At 59.5% G+C, this 20549-nt stretch overlaps 2 protein-coding genes across 4 annotated transcripts; one reads left to right on the forward strand and one right to left on the reverse strand.

The window, feature by feature from the left end:
- The first annotated feature begins 696 nt into the window (after nt 1–696).
- Nucleotides 697–5477, forward strand: PHOX2A (paired like homeobox 2A). The gene is made up of 3 exons (XM_020897329.2): nt 697–1063; nt 3227–3414; nt 4341–5477. The coding sequence occupies exons 1-3, from the start codon at nt 847–849 to the stop codon at nt 4788–4790; spliced, it is 855 nt and encodes a 284-aa protein (XP_020752988.1). The 5' UTR covers nt 697–846; the 3' UTR covers nt 4791–5477.
- On the reverse strand, nt 5439–20454 carry INPPL1 (inositol polyphosphate phosphatase like 1). 3 transcript variants are annotated; one of them, XM_020897328.2, is made up of 29 exons: nt 20349–20454; nt 19134–19535; nt 16333–16396; nt 16091–16241; nt 15742–15862; nt 15372–15512; nt 15032–15125; nt 14835–14924; nt 14573–14671; nt 14310–14460; nt 14113–14219; nt 13690–13792; nt 13411–13607; nt 13004–13121; nt 12364–12460; nt 11930–12068; nt 11715–11814; nt 11527–11615; nt 11214–11295; nt 10992–11081; nt 10302–10415; nt 10076–10164; nt 9574–9661; nt 9326–9481; nt 9004–9082; nt 8769–8909; nt 6772–7444; nt 6373–6506; nt 5439–6267 (listed from the first exon to the last, which is right to left on the reverse strand). In XM_020897328.2, exons 2-29 carry the CDS (start codon nt 19328–19330, stop codon nt 6177–6179), a joined length of 3795 nt encoding a protein of 1264 aa, XP_020752987.1. In that variant the 5' UTR covers nt 19331–19535; nt 20349–20454; the 3' UTR covers nt 5439–6176. The 3 variants fall into 3 exon arrangements, with proteins under 3 accessions (XP_020752987.1, XP_070329399.1, XP_070329400.1); XM_070473298.1 differs by lacking the exon at nt 20349–20454 and adding an exon at nt 20310–20330; XM_070473299.1 differs by lacking the exon at nt 6373–6506.
- Between the last annotated feature and the right edge of the window lie 95 nt (nt 20455–20549).

Raw genomic sequence — 20549 nt, forward strand, 5'->3', positions numbered from 1 at the left:
TTGCTTTCCCCGCCCCCCACCCCAATCTAGCTCTCTCCTCCATGTCTCATCCTTGTCTCTGTGAACCCTTATCTCTTATTCCTTTCTCCATCTTTCTCCATCACTGTTTCTGTCCCTTTATCTCCCTGTCTCCGACTCAGTCTCCTCTCTTCATCCATATCCTCTATCCCCATCGCAGGTCCCATCTCTTTCTCATTCTTGTCGCCATTCGCCCTCCTGAGCCGCCTCCGTGGTCCCCTCCGGGATAGGACCTCGATGGGGGCGGGGCCGAGGGACTGAATCAGAATAACTCGGTTAACTGGACGAATTGAATTAACTTCTTCACACGAGCGCCGCCAGGCCTGTTTCCCCTCCCTTCTGCGGGGCCGCAGGTGGGGAGGCCAGGGAGAGGGGTCGGGACCCTACGGCCTGGCACGATGCGTAGACTGAAGGTCTGGTCCGGACTGGGGCGGGATGGGGACTCTAGGGATGGGGCCCCGGGCAGCCTGCCCTGCATCTCCCGAGCCCTAAGAAGGCGGCGGCGACCCTTTGGGTGGGTGGGGGGGAGGGGGTCGGGGAGACTGGGGCGGGGTCTTGGCCGTCCAGGCCCCGCCCCGACGAGCTCGCCCCGCCCCGCCCCCTCCGCGGGGTCCTGCGCGTTAAAAGGCGCGCGGGCCGGGCTGGGCTGCACTTGCGTTGCACCAAAGCGGAGCGCGGCCGCGACGGGGCGGGCGGTCCAGCGGGCGCTCAGAACTGGCCTTGGGTCCTCAGCGCCTGGCGCTCCAAACCCCATCTTGACCCCAACCCGGCCTGGGACCCAGACTCCGACCCGGCCAGGCCCGGCCCCCGCCCCCGCCCCCCGGGCCGATGGACTACTCCTACCTCAATTCGTACGACTCGTGCGTGGCGGCCATGGAGGCGTCCGCCTACGGCGACTTCGGCGCCTGCAGCCAGCCCGGCGGCTTCCAGTACAGTCCCCTGCGACCCGCCTTCCCGGCGGCCGGGCCTCCCTGCCCCGCGCTCGGCTCCTCCAACTGCGCGCTTGGCGCTCTACGGGACCATCAGCCTGCGCCCTACTCGGCAGGTGAGCCCAGCCCCGGTCCAACCCTCCCTGCAAATCCTACGGCACCCCCAGCCCCTGCCCACTCGGCAAGTGGTTGCGACGGTCCCCCACAGCCTCCACAATCTCTGCCCTAGCCAGATCCTCCAACTTCCCGCGGGACCTACAGCCTCCCGAGTAAGACGAGGTTCCCTAGGCAGAGTTGAGCCCCACCCTCTCATCCTTCCTGTTCCTCTTTCTCGCTGCTGTATTCCTATCCCGTGCTCTTCAGGTCAAGGAAATAAATAGATCCCCGGTCTAGCCCCAGACTCTTCATCAGGCCCTCCCCTGCCCACATGCAAGATTGACCACCAAATCTCTCCATACCCTGTATCCTTGGAAGATTTCTCCCGGCTCAGGCCAATCAGACCGCCCATCCTTATCATCACCACCCACTTCATGCCCGGCCCCAGCATGGGCCCCGGCGGCAGATGAGCTGCCCAGCTGGGAGCCTTCCTAGAGTTCCAGCACCATCAAGCCCCTACTGCCTGGTTTCGAACACATCCTACCTGTGCCCAAACCCTCTTGCACCACTGAAAGCCATTCTGTGGCCAGAAGAAAAGGATGCTCAGGTCATTAAGCCACTTTCATTTCCCCATTCCCCTGGAGATTTTCCTAGCTAGAGTCCTGCAGAACCCAGAAGCAGCCCCATGAGACGCCCAAGCCTCCTTCATCCAAGTCTCTAACTGAACCTTCAACCTCATGAAGGCTCTTAGCCACCCTCATCTCTCCAGTTAGAGTCCAAGCTGCCCCACCCAATATCCTTATTTCCTTCCTTCCTGGGACCACAGGACCCAAGTAGAAGATTGGGTGTGATGGGGAGGGATAGTGAGAGAGACCTGAGCTTGGAGAAATGAGAACCAGGAAGATGGAGTCAGAAACTGGAACGGGGACAGAGAGATTGGGTACTCGGGGTCATATGCACATGGGGACTATGGAGGTAGAAACAGAAAACGGGGAGATGGGCCCCAGAAAGATGGAAGTCTGAGATGAGGAAGATGGGGACAGATCCACAAAGACTGAGCAGAGATGGAAAGATCCGGTGCTTGGGAGAAATGGGGACCCAGGGCTGGGGAGATGAAATAAATACCAGATGATGTGGACAGGAATTACGGGAGATGGGGACTGAAAACAGAGATGAGGAAGATGGGGATAGGCATGAGGTGTTGGAGACAGGATTAGGGGAGACAGAGAACTAGGGAGATATGACAAAGATAAAGATAACAGAGATCTCTGGAGAATGGGGAGACCTAAACAGGGGCTGGAGACAAGAATGGGGAGGTGGTGTCAGAAATGCTGTCTGTGGAGCAATGGGAAGGGGAAGGGGTAGATGGGAGACTGGACAGAAAGTGAGGGGCAGGGTTGGGGCTGGTTTTTGGAGGAGTTGGTAGACAGAAAGAGGTTCCTGGGAGGAAGAAGAAGGGCGAAGAGAAGATGGAGGAAGCTGGGAAGGGAGAAATAACCCTTCACTATGGGCACAAAGAGAAGAATGGTCCAGAAGGGGAAAGTTGCAGATCGATGAGGATGGAGAGAGATGAGGAAGAGGAGAGGGGGACACTTGGAGGAGAACGGGATGTGAAATGGGGCTGAGGAAATGAGGCCTGGGGAAAAGAAGGATGCAGGGTGAAGATGGCCAAATTTTTAAATGTCAGAGAGTAGTGGCAGGACTGAAGGTAGACCTAGGCAGGAGAGTGTCAGTCACCCAGCTGCAGTCCATGACTGGTTATTGGAGAGACAGGATGTTGATGAGACCTCACAGAAAGCCCAGGCTAGGAAGGATAGAACAGGATCAGAAGTCAGGTCGACAGGGAGAGACACGCTGAGGGTCGCAGGGGTGGGTAGACTGATGGGAGGTGGAAGGAACACTGCGGAGAGCAACGACAGGTCAAGAATCTTGACCAGAGGATCAGATTTTGGTTCCCTCGCTGCAGCTTTTGGGTCCCAGGTCTCCCCGCGCCTTGTCCGCCTTCATCCCTGCCGGCTCCATCCAGCGGTAGGGAAGCGATCTGAGATTGAGAGGGCCAAGCCCAGGGGCCAGGTCAGGGGCAGGGGACCGTAAGCGATCCCCCAGGGGCAGAACACAGCGGCCGGGCTCGGCTCCTCACGTCCCCACCCTCGTTGATTCCCCCCTCCCGCACACATCTGTAGTGCCCTACAAGTTCTTCCCGGAGCCGTCGGGCCTGCACGAGAAGCGCAAGCAGCGGCGCATCCGCACCACGTTCACCAGCGCGCAGCTGAAGGAGCTGGAACGCGTCTTCGCCGAGACTCACTACCCCGACATTTACACGCGCGAGGAGCTGGCCCTCAAGATCGACCTCACGGAGGCTCGGGTGCAGGTGTGTTTTCGCGGATGTGTGCGGGGAGCGTGCGCGCGCGGAGCGGGGCGGGAAGTTAGTGTCTGACACCTGGGGGTCCGCGGGACAGAGGGGCCACACTCGGGCAGCCGGAGGCTGCAGCCTGCCGGCAGAGAGCTAGAGCCAGGGGCCAGGGCGCAGGCTGGCGGTGACGGCAGGAGAGGACCGGTAGCCCCGGGAGGCAGGAGGCGGGCAGACGGGGCCTGAGGCCTTCGGAAGAACTGAGCTATTCAGCGTCACTGTTTCCCCTCAGTCTCCCGGGTAGGGCTGAGCACGGCAGAGTGATGCTTGGGAAGCCAGGATGGAGGACGAGTGGGTAAACGGTCAACTCCAGGTGGCTTCGGGGTCAAACGAGGCCGAACAGGGGGAAAGCCTGTCAGCGCCTCCAGGCCCCCTCTTCAGCTCTGCAGCTGTGAAACCTCTGAGCCTGGAACGCCCGGGGTTCAGGGTAGGCGCAGGAGCTGGGTCGGAGCAGACTTTTGTCGATCTTATAAATCTGAGTACAGATGTTCAGCTGGAGAGCATTTACTGAAGACCCTGAACAAAAGGTTTCCCAAGTGCCCTAACCCGCTCTCGACAGCCCCGGGCTTCTGGTAGGGAGGAATTAGGGCAAGGGCTTTGGGAGACGAGGAGAGCGAAGACCGAGTCCGGTCCAAGACACAGAACACCTGGAGGCAGCGGGGTCCGCGGGTGGGCAGATCCCAAGGGGAAGGCGCTGCGGACCTGGGGGAAGGAACCAGTGGAGCAGGGGAGAGAGGCGAGCGATGAGGAGGATAACGGGCAGTGGTGGAGGGCCGAGGGGCCAAGACTCGGAAGACTGGTGGGCAGTAATCGTGACCCGGTCCCTTCCGGCCGGAGGTCTCACTCGCGCCTGGCGGCCCCGGGCTGACCAGTCCCTGTGCCCGCAGGTCTGGTTCCAGAACCGCCGGGCCAAGTTCCGCAAACAGGAGCGTGCGGCCAGCGCCAAGGGTGCGGCGGGCGCGGCGGGAGCCAAAAAGGGTGAGGCGCGCTGCTCGTCCGAGGACGACGACTCCAAGGAGTCCACGTGCAGCCCCACGCCCGACAGCACCGCGTCGCTGCCGCCGCCGCCCGCCCCCGGCCTGGCCAGTCCGCGCCTGAGCCCCAGCCCGCTGCCCGCCGCCCTGGGCTCCGGGCCCGGACCTGGGCCGGGGCCACAGCAGCTCAAGGGCCCGTTGTGGGCCGGCGTGGCGGGCGGTGGGGGCGGCGGGCCAGGCGCGGGCGCGGCGGAGCTGCTTAAGGCCTGGCAGCCGGCGGAACCCGGGCCCGGGCCCTTCTCGGGGGTTCTGTCCTCCTTCCACCGGAAGCCCGGCCCCGCCCTGAAGACCAATCTCTTCTAGCCGCCGGCCTCCAGAGGCTCCGGGCCTGCCTACCCCTGCCCCTCCAGGGCCTGACAGCCCCTCCCCATCCCAGGTCTGCCTGATGGCCCCACTCCCACTGTGTCTGACCCCTCCGTGTGCCCTCCCCAGCTTCGGAGACCAAGCCAGGGCTACTCTCGTCTCACCCACCCCCATTCCGCACCGTGGGGGTTGGGGCGGGGGCGGATACTTTTCACTGGGATGCCCTCCAGGAGAGCTCAGAGCCACCCCCTTCTAGCCTGGCTCTCTTTGAAAAAGGGATCAAACAATGCCTGCCCCAACAGTGCTCAAAGGTGAATCCTCAAATGGGAACAGCCCGGCTTCCTCCCCTGCCTCTGCAGCTGGTTGGGTCTCCCCTCGGCTTGGTGACCAGCTTGCTGCCCAGCCCTCGGGCCCACCCACCCCGTGCAAAGGCTGGTCATCATTGGGATAATTAGCGGCCCTAAGGGTCCCACCTCCGTTTTGTCCCTCACTCCTCCCTGCCCAACCTCAGCCGGTCTGGCACAGAGGGGAGGCCCTGAGATGAGTAGAGCTGCCAGGGCATCGGGACAGAGGGGCTTCCTCTTTCCTGTCTTTTTTGTTGTTGTTGCTGTTCTTTTCTTTGAAAAACTTGTAATTTATTGAGGTGAGTTTTGCTCAATCCAAATAAAACTTAATTTATTGACATCACACTGGAACCCTTCGGTACCCATGAAGGGGATAGGCTGCCTGCAAGAGCCCAGTTCCCCTTATGACCAGCGAGGAACCCCCAGCTGCCACACAGCTGCAGCGCAGGTGGTACAGACCAGGAGACAAAACTAAGCAAACTGGCGCTTTGTGGCCAAGATTCTTTGCCCCCACCCAAACCAGCCCCAATAACATTAAAGTGCCCGCCCTCCCTAAACCCACACAGAAAGCTTAAATAAACCCCAGCCCAGTTCTTGGGCTATTCCTTCATTTCCGGACGGACACCCCTGACCAGGGGTTGGGAGAGGTCCCAGCTGAGCCCCTCCACCAGTGGTTCAGGCTGGGTGGAGGGCAGCAGGAAAAACGGTGAAAATGGGGACCCAAGACGTACCCATGTGGACCCCATGGCCCCCCTGGGGCTGGAGGAGTGGCCCAGAAAGGGAGGACAGCACCAGAATAACCGAGGTCTTCGGTAACCATGGTAACTGACCTCCGCAGCCCTGGCTCTAAAAGGTGAGGGGTAGGATGTCCTAATTAGGACACTGATTGGGCAAATGATTGGGCAGTAGGGAACACAGATCCCCAATAAATAGGCAGAGAAGTACTGCCCCGACCCCTTATAACTCTTCAACTCCAGGGCTCTGGCTGGGCCTTCAAGGGCGGGTTTGGCGCTCAGTTCGCAGCTTCAAAATGCCACCGCGGTCACTTGCTGAGCTGCAGGGTGTCCAGAAGGAGGCGCTTGTGAGCTGGGTCTTGCACCCCAGCTTCCTCCAGGTCTTCTTCAGTGATGTCGCTGTAAGGGTAAGAGACGCTTGGAGAAGGGCCAGGTGGTCCAGAGAGCCCCTAGCTCCGCCCCCAAGGCCAGCCCCACCCCATCCACCTCCAGCCCCGCCCCCACCTGAGAAACTCCAGGTCGTCCCAGCCATTGTGCACCAGTCCCTCCTCATAGCGTTCCAAGCCGATGGCCCTCAGCCAGGCTCCCATGCCTGCCTCACCCAGCCCACCAGCCCGCCCGACCTGCGGGCACGGAGCCTGAGGGAAGAGAGCAGGTTAGAGGGAGCACTAAGGGGGGCCTGCACACACAGGAGGACCTGCAGACAGCCATATTCTGCCACGTGCTCTGGGGTGGGGAGAGAGGCAGAGCAGGGGGCTGATTCCTGCGACCTTCACCTCCCCAGTGCCCAGCTCAGGGCAGAGGGGACACCTCTGAGTGCTGAATGGTGAAGTAAAAGTATACCCCCATTCGTGGGCATGCACACACTGCAGACAAACAGCCAGCCACCCCTGGCCCACCCACCTCCTCTGCCAGGTCCTCCTGGATGCTCTCTCGGATGCGAGGTGGAGGGAAGCTGAGAGGCCGGCCATAGTCCGAGGGCAGCCCCCGGGGTGGCTGTAGCTCCAGGGGGCCTGGCAGGAGCATGGAGCGGCCAGGCCCAGCAGGAGCATAGTCCACCTCACTCAGCGTCTTGGCCATCTGTAGCACTGAGCAGGAGCGATCATCCCCACTGGCTACCTCCCCCAGGAAAGCGCTGGTGGGCGAGGGGCCTGGTGGGAGTGGGGGTCTTGGATGGGCCTTGGGAGGTGGTGGGCCACGGGCCTCAGCCCCACTGCGGCCCCGGGTCACTGGCCCTGGCAGAGGATCCAGACTAGGGGGCAGGAAGATGGCTGAATCCGGCAGTGGTGGTGGTGGAAAGTCTGGAGGGGGTAGTGTGCCCCCAGAGTCCTCATCTGATGAGCTCCCCTCCCCAGCACGAGGAGGCCGGTGGCGCCCAAGCTGTGGGGCAGGCACTGTGATGGCCACTTTGTTCTTGGTGGCAGGTGGGATGGGAGCCCTGGCAGGTGAGGGTGGCTCCGGGGGCAGCAGCTGGTGTGGTACCCCTTCAAGGACGTAGTAGGCAGGGTTATTGAAGCTGTTCTTGGGTGGGGGGGCCACCACCCCTTCCGGCTCTGGAGCCCCCTCTGGCTTCAACCTGGGTTTGGGAGCAGAATAAAATCAGGGCCCAGAATCAAGGGGAGAAGGGCAGTGGTGCAGTGGAAGAAGCACTGGGCAGGCAGTCAGGAGTTGTAAGCTCCCACCCCTAGACTTGCATGTGACTGTGGGCACGTCACTTTCCCTCTCTGCCCCTCTGTGTCCTCATCTCTAAAACTGGGGAGACAACTGCATAACCCCCAATCTTTCTTGCCTCACTCACTAAGAGTCTCCAATCTTTTTTTGATTTTGTAACTGTAAAAAATGGGTGTAAACAGAGTGTAAAATGGGTGAAAACAGAGGCCAGAAGGCAGGGCAATAAAAGCCTTCAATGAGAATGACCGGCCAGATGTGGAAAGCCCTGGAGGCATCTGAAGTCAGTCTACTGAGGAATCTTACTCAAGGATTCAGGTTAGTTTTACTCAAGGCTGAAGATAAAACCAAGGTGACTGATAACAGCTGAAGATGACTGAAAATGCACCAGGAGTTTTTATTTATGTTCAAATGACAACTGGATATAATTAAAAAGCAAGGCTCACTTTCCCAAAGTATGATCCACAGAACACTATACTTGACCTTGACCCTTAAACAACATGGGCTTGAACTGCTCGGGTCCAACTCTATGCGGATCTTTTTTTCACTACTACAGTACTGCACGATATATGAGCCACATTTGTTGAATCCATGTGGAACCTCAGATACACAGGAACTGGGGATCCAGAGGGATGACTATGAGTTATACACCCCTAACCCCTGCCATGTTCAAGGGTCAACTGTAGTTCCCCAGGATATTAATAGTTACTGCATGGAAAAGTTTCCTGGCCCATTAAGTTTGGGAAACTATATTCAACACAGCTGAAAAAGGATTTCCTTCCTGTCCACAAGCTCAGAGCTTTTGCTGATACTATTGTGCACTGGGAATATCTAAGAAAAGAATCTAGCAACAACCATTTCCCAAACTCATTTGACAGCAAACCGGTTTCCAGTGGGGCATCTTGTAGGACAGTATTCCATAGAATGCCCCAGGGAAATCTGTGCTGAGACACAGGCCTTCTCCAAACAGAAGGCTCAAATTAAGTGTCTAAGGGAGCTGTTGCAGAAACCATTTCTAAGTCTATTTTTTAAGACAGAAGTGAGAGGAGAGGCTGACCATGCTCCCTTTGACTCAGAGCCACACCTTCAGGAGGCCTGGCTGGCCACTGGCCACGGGCTTAGGGCCCCACAGAGACCCAAGCAGTAGATGATCCCCAGGCCAACCCCGAGAGCCATGCACAGTGATGGATCAAGATGGATAAAGGATGGGAATGACAGTTTCCTTCTCTCACCTGGGAGTCAAGGGCTCCTCCCGGGGAGCAGTTCGGGGTGGGGCTGGGGGCCTCCCAGTTGGTGGTGGCTTCTCTGGTTCTTCAAATAACTTGGACAGTGGGCAGGAGGCCTCTGTGGAGGCTGGCTTGCGGCTCCCTGACCTGTCAGGGTGCACAGGGGAGGGACATGAAGCAGGGGCTGGCCCCGAGTCCCCAGGCACCCCTTCATGTGACTCCCCACAGAGCCCCAGCTCACCTGGGATCCTGGCTGCCTCGGGACACAGAGGGGGCTTTGCTCTTTGCTCCTGCCTCATCCTTATCAATGCTGATCCACTCTGGGAGAGGAACGGAAAGGAGACTTAGAAGGGACCTGGGGTCCTGCACCTCACAGACACCCACAGGCTAGCTAGCCCCTTCCCAGCTACTCCCCAGGGCAGGCCCACCCCCCAGACCTGGCTGTACAACTGCCAAATGTTCCAGGGATTCCAACGCCCGCCCCGCAGCCCTGGTCCTCCTCTCCTAGACGTGCCCGCACCGCCCCACTGTATGCCCCACACCCCTCCTAATGGAGCCCCCACCATAGAGTCGCTCACGGGTGCCCAGGCGCTCTGTGGGCACCCGCACCTTCATGGAGCCACGGATGTTGCCTGTCTCCTCGCCGCGGTGGGACAGGAAGGTCAGGAACTGCTGGGCTGTGCTGCCAATCATTGACTTGAGCGCCACCACGCACTCCCCTGAAGGGCAGATGGAGCAGACCAGCAAATTGCCAAGCCTTCCTAGGGCCCTGCCCGGCTTCCTGTGCCCCGCAGAGCCCCTCCACCCTCACCATAGGATTCGTAGCCGTCCATGGACTTGACTGTGAGCAGGAGGTGCTGGTCTTGCAGGTACTCGATGTCAGCCAGAATGGGGTTGAGCTGGAGCAGAGAAGCCCAGTGAGGAATAAAGCACCCCCCACCCCACTTCCTGCTGTGACTGTGGCTCATCCCACCCTCAAGCTTGTCCGTGCTCACTGCCGTCCACCTGAAGGAAAGATTCCCATGGGCCTTTCAGAGCAGTCAAGAGCCCTGTAACTAATTAATTTTCTGCATCAACAACGGCCAACACAGCATCTGATGTTTAGTGAAGCCTTGAGAAGTATTTACAGAATGAATGAATGAACTGCAACCTGGTCTCCCACCTGCTTCCCCACCGCATATGCCCTTGTGCTCACTCATGCCCACTCCACATACAAGCCCAGGCCAGGCCGTGGGCTCTTCCCACCCTCCCCCCCCAGGCAGGCTCCAGGTGGTGCTCGGCTGCACTTCTGTGCCCTCACCCCCAAGCCTCACCGTGGGCAGCTGGCGTGAGGACCACTGCACCTTGAGGAAGTTGATGTTGTCACTGCTCTGGGCATCATTTTCAAAGCTCTTCTTATACTCTGGTGGAGGTAGGGGACACCCAACTGAGTGCCACCTCTCAGCTTCCCTTCCCCCTAACTAGGGGGCTGACCACTCTGGGCACCTCAGGCCTCCCATCCCCCATGGCCCACACCCAGCCCTGGGCCCCGCCTCAGACCCTCCAGACAGGTGGAGTAGAACTCGATGAAGAACTTGGTGCGGCTGGCCGTCTTCACAATGGCCTCAATGCTCTCAAACTCAATGTAGGCCTGGTCTGAGGTCTTTGAGAGCCCTAAGGGGCAAAGGGAGGAATGCAGACAGGAGGGCTGAGAGGGTGGCAGGAGGAACAGGACACAGACACAGCACTGCGGCAGGGAATCTGGAGCCGCGGCAGGGAATCTGGAGCCCTGGCAGAGCAGGAGGGAAGGCCAGGAGGGGCCTCCTCCATCCCCAGCAGCCGAAGGAGACCCCAAAGCCTGGACCTGGGACTGGGACAGACAGACAACCCAAGAATGAGAGACCTTCTGAGAAGCGGCTGGGAACCAGAGTGCCTGCAGGATATGCCCGCCAACAATCCACCATGCCACTAGGCACACAGGTACACGAGGAACCCCAGGCAGGCAGAAACATGTACACGATTACCTTCACGCACACACCTGCTCATGGGCATATACCTCCCACGATGACTCAGGAACACAGACACCTTTACACATCACAGACACATTCCTGCACATGCATGTATGTACCTGCCCCTACACACCCACCCACACACATACGCAGATATATTCAAAGCTATGCACACCCCCCAGGCTAGCACCTGCACCCACCCAGATGGATGCCACACCCACAGCACAGCCAGAATAGCCACCTTTCTTGGAGATGAACTGAGAGGTAACTCCAACCTCAAACGTCCCAAACACGGGGGAGTGGTCGCTGGTGACAATGTCATCCGTGCAACCTGGGGGAGGGAAGTAGGAATGGGGGCTCAGGGAAAAGCTCCTTACTCTCTCTTCCCCATTCCCAAAGCCAAGGAAGAGTCAGGTGAGGGACCACCCAGGATTGCCCATCACCCTGTCCGGGAGGCTCTGACCATAAGAGTTGCAGATGATGTGGGTCTCGGGATAGGATTTCCAAAGAATCCGGTCACACCATGAAGGCACATTGGTCCGGACCTAGGGCAGGGGATGGCAGCGTGGTCAGGGGTCAGCTGGGGGTTGCTCAGCTGAGGCCCATGCCCCTACCACACTGGGTCCAACATCCACCTCCAACACCCAGAATCACCCCCAAGGCCTCAAGGGACCATAGAGGCTGGAAAGGTAAGTGCAGAGGCTTGACCCACACACACTCTTGATTCACCACAGTGCTGGGGGGGGGTCTCCCCTGGCCTAACCCATTCTCCTCACCCCAGTTGGCTTCTGCTTGTGCCAGGCATACGTGTCCCGGGAACCCCGCTCATAGCGGTAAGTGGGTGGGAAGGAGATCTCCTCCTCACCTAGGAGAGGCAGGGATGGAGGGGTCAGGGCCCTGAAGACCCGGGGATACCACAAGGACCCTGGCCCCTAGGGACTGCCGCTACCACGCCCACACTCACTGAATCGAAGGAAGACCTTGTGCTTTTCCCGCTCCAAGTTGAGCTGGTCCACCCTGAGCAGGGGTTCAAACTCCTTCCTGCTGATGTAGTTCAGGATCTCCTGAGGGGAGAGGGGACATAAAAGCTGGGGCCTTGCCCTCTCAAGCCAGAGGTCAGAGCCCACCTGGGCCCCAGCCCAGCCTCCCTACCCGCCACCCACCGGGCCCTGCTCACACCTGTATATCCATGTCCAGGCGGTAGTTGAGGTCCCCGAACCAGAAGAGGTGAGTGAAACGCAGAGATATGTCAAAGGCACTGAGCTGCCGATCGCCCAGCGTGAGTAGCCGCAGGATGTCCAGGTAGTTCTGGTTCCGCCTATGGTGGGGGTAGGGGGAGCTCTAGGGTCAGATGTCAGGGACAAACATGGAGATAAGAAGTCTCTGGCTGGGGTTGGGGACAGGGCAGGGATCAGGGTCCCTGGGGACAGAGGAAGGAGCTGGAGATAAGGTCAAAATCAGGGACAGACAAAGGGGTCCTGAGTTGAGGTAAGGAAGGAGGCCTTGGGGGACAGGGATGTAGGAAGGTCGTGGACTAGAATACGGGAGAGGGAATAGGTCTCAGGGGAATAGAGGATAAGGCTAAAGAGATGACTGGGAAGGCACCCCCTCACCGGGCAGTCTTCTCATTTCCCGAGGTGAGGTGACAATTCACAAAGCCAAATGAGGTGCCATTGAACATGAAGGAGACACCCACAGCCCCCTTGTTTCCTGTCAGGGCAACAGAAGAATGCCTGGGTCACAGCAGTGGAAAGATGCTTCCGACTCCCCCACATGCCATAAGGCAGGCAGGCAGTTCCCTGCATACATAACCACGCCTTCTCTGGGGTCCACACCAGGCACTTGCAGCCCCATCTGAATGGTCTGAGTCTGCACGTGAGAGCAGGGTCACTGGAGATCACAGAGACCCCGGTGGTGAAGGCGCAAGGCTTTGCAGTTTCTGAGCACAATCTATCCTGAGGTAGCACTGGGCTGCAAACAGGGAGACCTGGGCACTATGCTGGTGCCAGGCTCTATCACGTACTAGCCTGTGTGACTTTAGACAGGTCACTTGACCACTCTGGGCTCGAGTTTTATCATCTGTGAAATGGAGATAATTATCCTGGCCATGCCTCCTGGTGGGGCTGGAAGAGATTTAGAATATGAACATGCTTTGCAAAGTTCAAAGAGTTCTATAGATGGGAGGAAACCCTGGACCCTGGCTAGAAAGGAAGCAGGAGGAATGGACAGAGGGACCCCACCCTCTTTCCTCACCCAGGGTGTTGGCAATGCCGGTCTTCACACTGGACGTACTGACGTGGCTGATGCGGTTCTCATGCTCTGGCTTGACCAGCACAGCCACCTTGATGTTCCACAGTGACTGCATAGCAATCTGGGGAGAGGGTGCAGGGTCACCCCTGCCCCAGGCTGGGCCACTGTCCACATCTCCCTCACCCTCACCCTGCCCAGCCCACACTATAGATGGTTCTGGAAATCACAAGGTAAGAAGGCCTGCCACACCTTTTCCTGAGGGACCAGAAAGAGTGGCCTTCCCACAGCATAAAGGACTCAGGATAGACTTCCTAAAGGATATTTCCAGGGACCAGAGGGAGAGCCAGTCAAGCTGTAGGGAGCCAGCCAGTGTGTGGGGAGAGGGGCTGGACAAGATAACATCCCCTCACCGGGCGGTAATCCAGATCCGTGAGCTCCTTGAGGCCCCCGCGGAGCAGGTCCAGCCACTCGCGGTCACCCACTGAGTTCTCCTGGGTCCCAAAAACATAGATGTCATGGGGTATGGTCACCGTGACCTCATCCAGGGTCTTCCCCAGACCCTTTGAAGTGAACCAAGATGTCACATTTTTCGGAGGCGGCACACTTCCTGGAGGTGGAGGGGACAGGGCAGTCAGGCCCCTGCCTGGGGCCCCTCCTCTCTCCCACCCCAGTCCCTCCGCAGGCCTGACCCATGTTCCAGGTGCCTATGAAGATGGAGATCATGTCAGGCTCGTCCTGCTTGGAGTGCTTGTTCTTCATGAGCTGCAGGAGCTGGCAGAAAGCCTCACGCTTCTGCAGGGGACAGCAGTCAGTCAGGCACAGGTGGGCAGCCAGGAAACCCCCTTCCACAGGCCTACCCTGCTAGGTGGCCTGTCCCTCGAGGACAGGGACACGCCTCTGGCTCACCACCACACACCCACTTCTCAAGCATACAGCAAGTGTTCAGTAAATGTTCACTGAATGATTATCAGCCCACCCTCGGGCTGCCCACTCTCAGCACACATGCTATTTACCCCATCATAACCACCTGCCCCATGAGGGATGACATCTCTTTCCTCCCATCTGGCAGGGACCCCTGTAGCCCCCCGCGGTCAGGCCCATGCGCTGCTCACCCGGGCGCTGACGAAGATGAAGTCCTTGCGCTGCGTCCGGTCCTTCTCCTTCTCAAACACGACACCCAGCTTGTTCTGGACCCGCTGGGACTTAATGAGCTGACGGACTAGGGGATGGAGAATGGGTCATACCAGCCTGTGCCCACAGACCCAGGGGGCCCACCCTGCTGCCCATCCTGGGTTGGGCCCTGGCTCACTGCGGTCATGCGTGAAGGTTGTCCAGTCCTCCTGTGAGTCCCGCTGTCTTCGCAGCAGCACCAGCCGCCCACCCTCCACATCCACACTCAGCGTGAACTTCTGTGACTTCCCGATCTTGGTCAGGTCACCCAAGGTCACATCCAGCTTCACCTGCAAGCCAGGAAGTGGGGGTGCTGCTGAAAAGACCTGGGGAGCAGGTAACACCCTCTTCACCTCCACCCACTCTCTGCCCTGGAAGGTCCCCCCACCCCCCGCTATGTACCTCAAAGGCCTGCACGGGGATGGTCTTGGCCTTACGTGTGGATGGCTGTAGTGGGGCCGGAGGGGATGTGGAACTCATGTCCTGTAGGGCCTTCAGGGCCTGGAAGGGGCAAGGGCAGGGCCAGGTCAAGAGCCTTGCTGAGGGCAGGGGCAGGGAGGGACACCGCTCATGTTGGTGTCAGTGCCGAACTATAGATTCAGGGTTCAGATCAGGACAAGGCAAGTGGGCAGGTGAGGGGGTCAGAGGTCAGGAGTCAGGGCACCTTCTTCTGGATGCCTGACAGGAAGTCCTTTAGCACTGACAGCTTCAGCACCAGGCTCTCTAATTCCTGCTCCCCGGTCTGTGGTGGGTTCTGCAGGGAGAACGAATGAGCTTTGTCCATGAGACCACCTAGCAGGAGGCCCCCCGCCCAGTCCCAGAACACAAACCCACTCCCCAGAGGTCTCTCCACAGTCCCACCTGCTGCTGCAAAAGGCGGGTCACCATGGGTGAGCTCTGCTGGTCAAACACCTTGGACAGGATCTCCAGACCTGACAGGACCTTGTCCACCTCACTATGGAGACACTAGGTCAGAACTCCCCACTCTGACCCAGGTACAAGGAAAAGGGGCTGAGTGTGTAGGAGTTTCAGCTGCCACCATGAGGATACAAGGGTTCAGGTGAGGAAGAGTCAGGCGGCAACAGCAGGCTCTCTGTACTGAGCCAGAGGTCAAATGTCAGGGCATCTGTGTTAACAAGGGAGCGGGAGCAGACAGGTATGACGTAAGGGTGTGGTGCGTGGCGCTGGGTGCCCCAGGTACCTGTGCAGCCTCCGGCATGAGGTGGCGAGGGTGCGGGTGAGGTGTGGCAGGTTGCTGGCTCCGCCCCGCACGGCCTCCAGGTCCAGCCCGTAGCTACCTTTCAGGTACTCGTGGGAGACAGTGCTCAGCCCATTGGGAGCACTTGGGGGAGGGGTTAAGAGGTCAGTGGGGGCCCCGCTGATACTGTCCTAGCACCCTACCCCATCCCTAGAGGAGATGGTACAAGTGGCAATCCGAGTGCAACAGACCAGAGTGTCTGCCTCTTGGGGGTCAGGAAGGGGGTGTCTTAAAGGTCTTCCCACCTTTGTTGAGGACATGGTTCTCAGAAAAGACAAGGATTGCCTGCTCAGGAGGGGTTGTGGGATCTTACCTCTCGGCAGCTGGAGTTGTGGGGGTCTCAGGGGCTGGTGGGGGGCTGCTGGGCCCCAGGGGGGCAGAAATGCTGGTAGAGCCAGAGCGTGGGGGCAGTGGGGGCTTCTCGTCCTCCCCATCTGTGGACAGAGGCCAGGAGGCAGCGGTGTGAGCCTCCTGCTCTCCGTGAAGTGGGGGGTGAGGGTGGGTACCATGGCTGTCAGGGGCTTCCATGGAAGGGAATAAATGGCCCAGGCACCAGGAAGAGTGGCAGGGGGCTTCAGAGGAGGCAGGTTGAGAAGATGGGGTGGGAAGTCACAGGAGTGTCCAGTGAGGGGCAGGGAAGGTACATGGCACCCAGGCAGCACCTGAGGCATCACGGTCGTCCGGCGGGTCTGGCTCTCGCTCCCGCTCCACAGGCAGCAGCAGGGCACATACCAGGCCCTGGTTGGGCTGGGCATACAGGCTGATGAGCTCCCCCAGGGTCTGAAAGCGCCTCACCGGCACACCCTGCGAGGTCTGCAGGCCGGCGAGAGTGGGGGAAGGGTCAGTCACCTGGTCCCCAACCTCAGGCTAGAATCCAGGCCGGGGTCAGGGTCCAAGCTCCCACCTGCACAGCCAGGAAATCTTCTCCGTCAGGTAGAATCCGGTACGTGTGCACATGCTTCTGATACCTGACGGCAAAGCAGGGGGTCCAAATCTATCTCCCCCGGGATGGCATCTAAGCCCCAAGGCATCCCTTCCTCCAGCCAACCAGCGGGCCCAGCCCCTGGGGCCCCTTGGCTAGGTTTCCCTAAAACTGTTTACCCAGGCTGCACAGGGTTAATGATGGGGCCTGTCCACTCTATCCTGCTGGTGCTAAGCAGAGCAGGAATGACCGGACCCCACCCCAGACCTACATATGCTCCACACCCACTGCAAGGCTGGGGAAGCAACAGGCAGCTTTTTTTGTGGCTTCTGCAGCTGTTTAAACAGACCCTCTGGGCTGTGGTACCAGTCTGGGCCCCCCGCCAGAGTAAGAGTCCTCAGAAGCCTGGGTAACTCGTCTGCGTGCATGGGTAATGTGCTACCACACGTGTGTCTGCTGTCTGTATTTACGCTGGTTGTCTAGCCCTGCTGGAGTCAGGTGTGTCTGGAGCAGTCTTGCTGAGGGGATGTGGGGATACCTCCCTAGGGCTTTCCTTCCCCTTCCTCAGACACCAGGAAATTGGGAGGACACACGGGGGCCCCCTGTGGGGGACCTGGGCCTCTAGGAGCCCCAAGCTGAGGAGGGGCACGAGGGTTGCTGACAGATGGCAGCCAACAGCTGAGCAGGTGACAGCTGAGCCCGGCCTGAATGGCACAGCCCGCACTCGGTGGGGGCGGAGGATCTCTCTACAGCCGTGCCTCCAGGCAGGCTTGCCCAAGGGAGTCACCTGGGCCATGTGTCGGGCAGCAGGTGGGTACCGGCATGAGAGAGGATCAAACGCCTACTTGAGACCTATACCCTGGGCACAGGGCCACTCTCTCCTCTCAGGTAAACTCTCCTTATGGGGACTCTCCTGACTACTGGGCACAAACTGTGTGGCTATCTGTGTGTGACTGGGTGTGTTGGTTTGTGGACTGTGGGTCTGTGTTTGTAACAATAACAGCATCCCATTAACTGTGTCCTGTCTCTGTGACAAGCCAGGTACTCAATGTCCTACAGACAAGATCTCATTTAATCCTCACACTTTAAGGAAATATTATTATTATCATCTCCATTCTCCAGAAAAGGAAACTGAGGCTCAAAGAAGAAAAGTGATTTGCCTAAGGCCACAAAGGAAGAGGCCAAGCTAGCATTTAGAGTCAGGACAGAGGCCAGGACCTGTATCCTGGCCTGCGTGTTGGTTGCCTGTGACTACAGGGGCAGGGGTATGTCTTTGTTTCCCCTGTACACATAGGTGTCATGTACAGGTAAGCAAGTATGTTTCTGATCACCCATCTCTAGGTTCCTGAGATGCAGGGAGTAACCAGAGTCAGCTGGTAAAGCTGAAGCTCCCACACACAGACAGACCCCCACCCCACCCAGCCCCTCCCTGGCAATGGAGCCAGAATTTTTCCCTCCTGGGACAATAATGTTCCTCCTCCAGACACAGGCCCAGCTGTCCCCCTCCCACTCAACAGCTGACCTAGCACCTGCCTCCCTCCCCTCCCTAATTAGGGGGTATGCCTCACAGGGGGCTGGTATGCAGGACTCTTAAGATATTCATCTGCCCAGTCTCCCCTCTTGGGCCTCAGACATGGAGACATAAGCCCCTTCCTCTTCAGGTCCACTGCCTAGGCCAGGGTTTCTTGACCTCAGCACCGCTGACATTATGGACCACATTCTTCTGTTGTGAGGGACGGTCCTGTGTGCTGTTGAACAGCATCCCTGGCTTCTGCGCACTAGAAGCAGGTAGCATGATGCCAGTTGTGCCAATCAGAAATATCTCTGCCAACTGTCCCGAGGGGTAAAATCAACCCTAACTAAAAACTCCTGGCCTAGGCCAGTGTACCCCCAAAGATGTGAGGAGAACAGAGGGGAAAGAGACACAAGGATAGGGACTTGGGAGGGCTCACGGGGCTGAGGAACATAACGAGAGCTAACAAAGCAGCGTCACAGCTTCCCACTCACTACCTCCCACTCCAGGGGCCTACAGAAGCCCACCCAGTGGCTTATCTGGGGGGTGAGGGGTGGGCTGCAGCTCAGGAAGATTCCAAAACTGAAAGTGCAAACCCACCCAACACCACGCCACACATGGCTGATGGGTAGAAGCATAAAACCAGGCCCACTCGGAGAGCTGCCAAGTCTAGCCCCACACTCAGCACCCACAGCTCAGGCCTAGGGCAGCCGCATCCCAGAGCTAGAGCACACACACTCACTCACTGATTCATGAAATAATGACATGGCCCCATACAGCTGCCCCTTCCCTTCTCCTCCACACTACCCTGTCCCCCAGACCCAGTCATATATATCCAGGCAGGGCCCAGTCTCAGTCCTGGGATTCAGAAAGTCCCCCTAAGGAAGCCCTTGGACATCCCCCCACACAGGCCATCAGTTCCTCTGGCCCCGGCTCCTAGTCAGATACCGGATCTCTACATAAACACAAGTGCACACAACCGTGGAATGCACATCCTCAAGCCTGCCTGGAGGATACCTGACCTGGTCTACTAGAGACTCCTTGAATTTTCCCCAATTACAGCCACCTTGGGCAGCAGGACCCCACATACTCTGCCCCCAGACACACAGCAGGAAGGAAGTGCTCCCTGCATCCTTCCTTAAGTCCGGCAGAAAGCCAAGGTCCTCACTCTGGGGGGCGCTGGCGTCCCACCGTCCCAGGCCCTCCCCCCACAACACTTAAGGAAGCCCGGGCCGTGCCCCCGCCCGCTCGGAGCCCCGGCCCCACTCACAGGACGCAGAGAGCAAAGGCTCCCGCCACGCTCTCGCTGTCTCGGACCAGGAAGCTGCCATCGCGGCCTGCCCGGGCCAGCAGCTCCTCGGCGGCGGCGCGACTCAGGTCGCGGTGGTACCAGGCGGGGGCCGGGCTGCCCAAAGCGGCTCCCGGCCCGGCGCCCCCCGGGCCCGGCGCCCCGCACGCGGAGGCCATGGCCCGCGCAGGGCTCAGCGCCGCCCGCGCCCACCTCCCTGCGCCATCCGCCCTGGGACGCTCGGGGCTGAGGCTGGGACCGGGCCCGGGTCCCGGGGCTAAGGATCCGCCGGCGAGGCCGACCCGGAGATGGGAGCTCCGCTTTCCGCCGCGCTTGCCGACGGGTTTGCCGCGCAGCCGACGCCGCCAGCAGCGCCGGCCTCAACTTGAAGAGAAAGAAAAGTTTGTTCAGAGGCGGCGGGGGAGGGGCAGGAGCAGAGCGCCTTGCCGGGCGGCCGGCCCCCACCCCCACCGCTCGGCCCAAGGCCCGGCCCGCCCCTGCCCCCACCCTCTTCCCCAAGGGGAAGTTGCCCTCTGCATCCCGCAGGACCCAGGACCCCCCAAATCCCAGGGCCTCTCAAACCCCACGTGATCCTGCCCCGCCATCACCAGAGAAGATCCAGTTCCTAACCCCCGCATCGAAGCCCAAGTCCCCACAGTCCTGCGCCCCGACACTTCGGGATCCCGACCCCTTCCTTACACACTGGCAATTATACGACCCCCCAACTCCCATAAACGTTTGATACCACCCTCAAATCCTTTCCATTCGGACTCCCTACAGACTCGTAGGATCGAGTTACCAAAATCTGCAAAGGATCCCATGATGAAGCTCCTGCCGTCCCCTCTCCCCATCACCCCCAACTACCTTGAAATCCAGCCCCCTCTTAGACCTGAACCCCCAAACTACTGGTTCCAAATCCCGTGGGGGGGGATCCCTCACAACCCCACAGAAGAGCTCCAGTGTCCTCGAATCCCCAAGCACCGTCCCTGGCAGCCCCTCAGCCCAGGCAGAGCCCTTCCCCCTCTCGGCCAAGTTCCCTGGCACCATCCCCCATACCCGCAGGCCCCGGCCTTGAGGGGTTCAGCAGTCAAGAGAGCAGGCCTCCCTTTGCCCATACATAAGAAAGTTCCCTCAGCCCCCCCCGCCCGGGCTCCCGACCTCTCCCTAGAGCTTCGGCTGCCGTGCTCAGACTCCCACCTCCTGGGCTGCTGCGAAGCCCCCTTCCCCGGGGAAGCGGCCCTGGACTCTCAGCGGCCACTTAAGATGGCCATCCTCCGCCGCCGCACCCCCCTCGCCTTCCGCCCCGCCCGCCGCTCCGCCCCCGCGGCTCTCCGCCGAGCCGGGGGTAGCACCCGCGCGCCCCGCCTCGCCCGGGCCCAGCGCCTTGATCCCAGAGCT

This window comes from Odocoileus virginianus, chromosome 10 (assembly GCF_023699985.2).
Source record: "Odocoileus virginianus isolate 20LAN1187 ecotype Illinois chromosome 10, Ovbor_1.2, whole genome shotgun sequence".
NCBI lineage: Eukaryota > Metazoa > Chordata > Mammalia > Artiodactyla > Cervidae > Odocoileus > Odocoileus virginianus.

Bases quoted from the DNA above. Each gene is read 5' to 3' on its own strand.
- PHOX2A (XM_020897329.2), top strand. From the start codon at position 847: ATGGACTACTCCTACCTCAATTCGTACGACTCGTGCGTGGCGGCCATG. The intron at 1,064-3,226 runs GTGAGCCCAGCC...ACACATCTGTAG, and splicing joins GCCTGCGCCCTACTCGGCAG to TGCCCTACAAGTTCTTCCCG. The intron at 3,415-4,340 runs GTGTGTTTTCGC...CTGTGCCCGCAG, and splicing joins TCACGGAGGCTCGGGTGCAG to GTCTGGTTCCAGAACCGCCG.
- INPPL1 (XM_020897328.2), bottom strand. From the start codon at position 19,330: ATGGCCTCCGCGTGCGGGGCGCCGGGCCCGGGGGGCGCCGGGCCGGGA. The intron at 15,863-16,090 runs GTGCTGCCTGGG...CTCTGTCCACAG, and splicing joins GGACGACCGTGATGCCTCAG to ATGGGGAGGACGAGAAGCCC. The intron at 12,069-12,363 runs GTGAGGGGGTGC...CCCCCACCATAG, and splicing joins GGAAATGAGAAGACTGCCCG to GCGGAACCAGAACTACCTGG.